General features: G+C 52.5%; 1 protein-coding gene across 1 annotated transcript; it reads right to left on the bottom strand.

The window, feature by feature from the left end:
- Positions 1–4,746: 4,746 nt before the first annotated feature.
- LOC505326 (mast cell protease 1A) lies at positions 4,747–6,800 on the bottom strand. Its single transcript, XM_002696687.6, has 5 exons — positions 6,720–6,800; positions 6,378–6,525; positions 5,764–5,896; positions 5,317–5,574; positions 4,747–4,997 (listed from the first exon to the last, which is right to left on the bottom strand). Exons 1-5 carry the CDS (start codon positions 6,769–6,771, stop codon positions 4,836–4,838), a joined length of 753 nt encoding a protein of 250 aa, XP_002696733.1. The 5' UTR covers positions 6,772–6,800; the 3' UTR covers positions 4,747–4,835.

The raw sequence follows: 6,800 nt of genomic DNA, 5'->3' as shown, positions 1-6,800 counted from the left end.
CTCCCGGGTCTGTGTGCTTAGATGCAGGAAACTGACCTTGAAGCCGGTTTTCACCTTCCTTGGGTCCCCAACACAATTCTGGGTGGCCCGGCTGTAGTGCCTGGGGTTGAGTGATTCACACATCCGATCCTCCTGTACCATCAGCTCTGCCTCCTGCAAGGTGGTGGCTGGAGTGCCCAGGGCCACCTGCCCCCAGCCGGCCAGACTGCACACCTGTCCTGGCTTCATCTGGGCCTTGGCCTTAGGCAGACTAAGGGGCTTCACAGCTGACATCTGCTTGGCCTTTCTCTCCAGCTGATGGAAAGAGACAAGAGTCTGGCTCAGCTGGTGGTCCTCTGGCCTGGATGCCATGATGAGGCTGCAGGGACTCCATCTCTCAACTCTCCCCATGAGACTGGTCAGGTGGCCAGGATGGGAAGGAAGAAAGAGGAAGGAGATCCTGGGAAGGCAATGATCTGATCTCAGGAGGGCAGGGCCAGTGGGGAGTTTTCCTTGCCTGCAGTTACATGATGTCGTTGGAGAAGTTCCTAGGATTATAGTCTGGGTGGCAGATGGCTCTTCTCATCGGATGACCTGCTGGGTCCTCTCCTGCTGTTTGATGTTGTGGGCCCCCAGGGTGACATTGATTGAGCTGCTCAGAGACCAGAGCAGGGGTGTGGGGATCATGGGGTCACTGGAGATACAGCCTAGGAGCTGTGACAGGCAGCTGACACCAGGGCAGGGCAGCAGCTGAGGGGGAGTTGGGTGACAGACGGTCCTGGGGCTGGCGACTCTGGGCCCAGTGCTTCTCAGGGACATGAGGGCAGGGCTCCAGGAGCTTTCTCAGCAATATTGTGAAGTGACTCTGAGTTTGGGTTTTGGCTCTCACTGCACACTCTCATCCTTCTCTGATGCTTTATTTGGCCATTGTGGGTCAACCCTTCTCAACCCTGTCTCTTGTTCTCACCTCCGACCCACTAACCACAAAACTCTACTTGTCCTGTTTCTCAGCTTTTCATTACCCTAGTCCTGCTCATAAGATGGCTTGTCTGATGAGCTCTTGTGGTCCTGATTTCCAGGATCCTGGGGTGAAGGAGGGGTACCCCTGGGCTCAGCTCCTGGGGAGAGGACGGGTCCCTGTCCAGGCTGGCTACTGCCCCTCACCTTCCTCTGCAGTGAGCAGCTATCAAACAAAGTCCTTTTGTATGAGAACACCGCCACACTTCTTCCAACTCTTCTCACCCAAAACTGAACCAAAGCCATGTAGGGGCGGGAGTGGGGCTTGGCCTCGTGGCCCCCAGTGATCTCCTCTGAAAGAAAAGGCTAAAAGATGGGGAGATGGGATAGGCTATGGTTAGAAGGGAGGTTCGGGAAGGTGGCAGTCAAGGTGGGTCGACGGTGCCCAACAGACACGAGGGGAGAGTCCCCCAGGTTCTCACTGCTGTGGGATAACCTTTTCTAAACCCCAAACCTCAGTATTGTTCTCCACATCCTGAGTCACACACACATATGAAGGGGCCCGAGACTGCCTTCCAGAAGGTGGAGCCCAGAAGATCATGGATGAGCCCTCATTCTCATGGAGTCTCCTAACCCCTCTGAGCCTCTGCTAACATCCTGATTGGTGCCATTTTCTAACAATCCACCTATGAGTTTATGGAGTTGGGTTTTCTAAAATCCTCATGTCCTAGGGCATAACGCATCTGAGGATCTCAGTAAACATCTGTTGACTGGACGCCTGAATGGCCTCCAGTTAGCTTTTGGCTGAGGTTTGGTGGGGATAGTACTGGTGGGATTTAAGACCACAGGGATGGGGGAGGACATGCCAAAGACACTGGGGCAGAAAATGAACTGCTTAGGGCCTGGGGAAGAGTAACGACACCCAGAGAGCTTTGGGTGCTGCCATCTAGCCATTTCTGACCAGTCACACCCTGGGCTCCTCTCCTGGGCAGGAGTGAAGGGCAGGGAAACTGACAAGTTTCTCTGGTTCTTAAGCTGGGTCCACTGAGAACCCCTGCGCTGTGGATGGTTTGTCTGAGTTGTCCTTTCCTGGCTGGAGTGAGGAATTTTACTTACTTGTGTGTTATAGCTTCACATCCTCCAGCAAATGGGCAACCAGCTTTACCAGTGGTGAGAGAGAGGCTAAGAGCTACAAAAGCTTTTAGTGAAAGCTTACTTCCTACCGTCCATCCTTGCTGAATGTCTATGAGAATCAAACTTGTAGTCTCAGTTGGGATGGGAGCTGGTTCAGAAATTGGAGCTGAGCAGAAGGGCCAGGACTTCAGGAGGTTTAGTAAGATGGGCTACCCTGTCAGGAATGGGGATAATCACTCACCTTTCCTAGCCCAGGAGGCAGAAAGGCCATCAGGAGCAAGAGTAGCTGCATCTTCCAGAAGATTTGCCCAGGTCAGAGCTGCTGGGGTTTCTTCCTTCCAGACACAAAGCACAGGGGAAGGAAGCAGGGGAGGCTCGGTGCCCCCACAGACCCCCCAGAGCTGTGGTCCCCCCAGCCGGGAGTGAGCATGTCACATGTGCCCATGTTCTCTGCTGTGGGATAGGTGAGAACAACACAGTCACCACACTTGCACTCCCTCTGCTGAGTCACAGAGCAAGAGGAACAGCAAGAAAGTGGAGGTTGTGTTGCAGCCAGGGGAGGAGCTGGATCCCCAGAGGACCTCAGTGACTGAATCAAGAGGATCTTCGTTTCTCCCTTCTTGGGTCTTCTATGATTCTGGGGAAAGCATGAAGAATTACCCAATAGGAAGGGGTCAGGGATATAGCGACATGGCCCCTGTGCTTGAGAAGCTCAGGGGCTGGAGGAGCCCTAGAATCTGTGGGCAGAGGACATGTGCTCGAGGACTACGGCATGGGGCTCTGCTTGGGCCAAGGGTGAGGCAGAGACTTCACTTGCTTTAGGAGCAGAGAGGCCTGGATTCAGCCAAATGGCCCAAACAGCAACCCCATTTCCTATCTTGCCAGGGTTCCAGCCTCACAATTTTGGAGGATTTAGAATCTCTTGTTTAAATATAAGTATTCTGTAACAAAGAGAGCCTTTCTTATCTGAAAATTTTGAATGAAAGTCCTGGACTTGATATTCACTGAACCAGGAAAAAACCATCACCGGGTCCTTCGGCAATGAGGGACATGGTTGGGTTGTGCTGAGGTATATATTGTCCCTCAAGCTGAGACGGAGGCTGTCCCACCCGAATCAGGGTGTTTGTGAGTCAGGAGGGGCTTCCTCTCCAGAAATGCTGGTCACTGGTGAGTGGTGAAGGGGAAAGAGATGCCCGTCATCTAATACTTACTCCCCACTAGGTATTCCCTGTCCAGAGGCCAGAGAGCCATATATCTGCTGTCTCTGGGCCAGGCCATCCTAAACATGTGCAGATGACCCCCACACTCTCAGCAGTATGAGGACAGAGAAAGAGGAATGGAAAGGAGGGCATGAGGAGCTCTAAACAACCCAATCCCAAGGGAGTTGAAGCAAGAGCATTTTATGAATAAATACAAAAATAGTGGAAGGAAGTATACTTAAGCATGAATGATGATGATCGGGGGTGGTGGAAGTGCACTTCGTTTCCTTTTCTCATCCATATGTTCTGTATTTATTTGTCTTTCTATGATGAATGGGCAGAGGAGCCTGGAGGGCGACCGTCCATAGGGTCACAAAGAATCCGACACGCCTGAAGTAACTTAGCACACTTGCACGCACCGTGTTGCATATGTTCCATTTATGAGGAATATATTTTGATGAATATGTGTTACTTTCTGCCAGAACACATTTTGCAATAGTTGAAGCTCACTCTCCATTCAAATGTTCAACAAGCCACTTCTCTTAAGCCCTCTCTAAACTGCATGTCTTAAAACTAAGGTTGCTTTTCTGAACCTTGCATCAAAACTTCAGCAATTGATAAAAAAAAAAAAAAAAAAATACAGGAAGAAACGTACCCAATAACTATAGGCTATAGATACTCTTTGAAACTTTAGGATACCTTGAAACCAATGATTTTCTTTAGAGTGAGTTTCCTTTGGAGATAAATATATTTATGCACAAACACACATGGGAATGATGAAGGTGGGGAGTGGCTGGTCAGCCCAAGGTGGAAGAGCCCCCTCAAGGTCACTTGAGGCTGAAGGAGGATGTGCCCTCAGGACACCAGAGGCTGCACAGGGCCTTGGGCCCAGGACTCCAAGACAGGGCTGTGACAGGCACTCAAGCTGGGTCTAGGAATACTGAAGGCCTCCTGGAACTTTCTCAGGCTTCTGAGCTCTGCCTGCTCTGATGCAGGGAGGAACACTGCATGGGGTGAAGTACACCTTTGTAAACCTCCCCCATTTCTGTTAGGGTGGACAAGTGCCCCTCTGCCTCAACCCTCAACCTCATGTGGCCCTCCTTCCAAATCTGGATTCTCTTCTTTTCCCCCAGGGCACTGGGATTAGGGGGGAGGGGAGTAGGTGTGGATGAGGAAGAAGGTGTATGGATGAGACACGAGGGTTGTCAAGAAGAGGGTTGTGTAGTCCTCAGAGGGGTTTCCCTACTCTGATGGAGCTCATGGTTAGCCTGGAGAGGGAGCTGGCACTGAGGACGTGTGACTGGAGGGAGCTGACTATCAGTGCAGCAGGAGTTTTTATTCCAGAGTTGGAACAGGGTGGTGTATTGGAGGTGGAAGCCAGTAACAGATCAGAACTATAAACAGGTCAGACACGGCCTTTGCTGAATGAATATGTTTAGGTAAGTGAAGGACAAATCCATGATTTCTGCTCAAGAGATGGAAGTTTATTAAGTTTCAGCCAGCCTAACCACTTTGCCCAGTGCCTCCATCCCAGGGAAGATGGACAGATCAGTCCTTGGAGAAACCTCAGTCTGGTCCCTCAAGTTCGTACTGTTTCATTGTTTTTTGGATCCAAGGCAGAAAGCTTGAGATTCTGGTGAAGACCCTTGGAGGTGTCCCATCCTTTTTTCCATAGGACACAATGCCCTGGGCCACACCATTACACACAAGTGGGCCCCCGGAGTCACCCTGTGGGCAGAGAGGGCAAGGGCTGAGCTCATCTTCTTTGGATCTGTTCTCCCTGCCACCCTGGGGTGGGTGGTCCCTGTTAGGGGCCCTGGCTGATAAAAGGGTCTTCTTGGTCCTGAGATTTCAATCTGGCCCTGACAATCCACCTCCTCCCACAGGAAGCCTCTGCCCATATGTGACTTAGAGGCAATGTCCATCCCCCAGGGACCCCAGACAGAGACTGGACAGGAGGACAGGCTGGGGACACAGGACAGAGCTCGTTCCCATGGCCCCAGATCCAGAGACCAAGGCTTTGCATGGATAACACTAGGGAGCTCACCTTAAAGGAACTCTTCCTCTTTCTCGGGTCCCCTACACATATCTGGGTGGTGGTACTGTAATATTTGTAGCGAGAGGTGCATTTCTCGGCCCTTTGGACTTCAAGCTCTACCTCCTGTAGTTTCTTTGTGCGGGACATATCCACATCAAGACGCCCCCAGCCAGCCACACTGCACAGCATCCCTGGATTCACTGTATCCCAGTCCCTGGGCAGACTGATGGGGCTCACAGCAGTGGTCACATTTGCCTTCCTCATCAGCTGAAAGCAGAGGAAAGGCATTCTTACCCACTGATGGCCCATAGAGACTGCAGGACATTAATGGGGTTGCCTTCTTCACAGCTCTGGGACCACAGAAGGGGTCATACAGGAGGGTCTAGAATGAGGTCATGGGGGATGCAGAACCCCAGGAAGGAAGTGTCCCAGAGTCAGTGCAGCCTCGTGCCCCACCTGCAGTAACATGATGTCGTTGGCCCAAGTCTTATTATAGCGTGGGTAGGGGATGGGTCTTCTCACTGGGATGAACTGCTGGGTCCTCTCTCTGTCCATGATGTTGTGGGCCCCCAGGGTGACATTGATTGAGCTGCACAGAGAGCAGAAACAGAGGCGGCATCACAGGAGAACTGGTCCAGGAGCCAGGAGGAAAGAGCACAGCTTGGGACAGGGCCAAACTTGGGGCAGGGTGGAGGAGGGTGTGGCGAAATACTAGGCGGTGGGCCCTGGGGCTGAGCATCCCTAAACTGTCTGCTCCCTGGCAGCCTGGGCAGGGTGGTAGTCCACAGAGGGTCTTCAGTCCTGCTCGAGCTTGACTGTCTCTAAGGAAAACATGAATTTCTCACATTTGCACTGTGGGCTCCAGGCCACAACCTTGGCTTCCTTATGTTCCAGGTTTGATCAGTCCCTTCTCTCCATGCGCGACTGGCATTGACCTGTCCCTCTCTCCCCAGTGCTCACCTGTCCTCTGAATAGCTTCCTACGTTACCTGGTGGCACAGGTCTGCAGCTCCTAAGAGGGTTCCCTGGGAGGGCTCCACAGAGGGGTGGGGGCCCGGCACTGCTCCTCACCTTCCCAGGCAGTGAGCTGCTGTCAGCACGAAGTCCTCACGCACAAGGAATCCCCCACATCTTTGAGGTTCCCCTGAAATCTTGAACTGAAGAAACACCATGTAGGGACGGGAGTGTGGCTTGGCCTCGTGGCCCCCGATGATTTTCCCTGAAAGAAAGATTCCAGCCTGCCCGCTGTGCTCATGGAGCCAAAGTTTGAACAGGGGAGATGGGATCAAGGTTTCCCTGAGTTCAGAAATTTTCTTAGATGGACCAGGCCCAGGCTGTGCATGAGTGTAGCATCTGAGCAGGTCTGTTCATGTGGGGTGGGACTGGGCCTCTGAGAGTGGGATCGTCACTCACCTGCCTCCCCAGTAGGGGACAGAAGGGCCACCAGGAGCAAGAACAGGACCATCTCTCCAGGAAGACTGCCCAGATCTGAGC

Source organism: Bos taurus, chromosome 21, assembly GCF_002263795.3.
Source record: "Bos taurus isolate L1 Dominette 01449 registration number 42190680 breed Hereford chromosome 21, ARS-UCD2.0, whole genome shotgun sequence".
In the NCBI taxonomy this organism is placed as follows: Eukaryota; Metazoa; Chordata; class Mammalia; order Artiodactyla; family Bovidae; genus Bos; species Bos taurus.
Note: the sequence above shows the minus strand (reverse complement) of the source record. Positions and strands in the feature narration are given on the sequence as shown.

What these genes read in the sequence shown, in the direction of transcription:
- LOC505326 (XM_002696687.6), bottom strand. Translation starts at nt 6,771, where the DNA reads ATGGTCCTGTTCTTGCTCCTGGTGGCCCTTCTGTCCCCTACTGGGGAG. An exon ending in GCAGCTCACTGCCTGGGAAG is followed by an intron (nt 5,897 to 6,377) that starts GTGAGGAGCAGT and finishes CTCTCTGTGCAG; the next exon opens with CTCAATCAATGTCACCCTGG. An exon ending in AGAGGAAGAGTTCCTTTAAG is followed by an intron (nt 4,998 to 5,316) that starts GTGAGCTCCCTA and finishes CTCTGCCCACAG; the next exon opens with GGTGACTCCGGGGGCCCACT.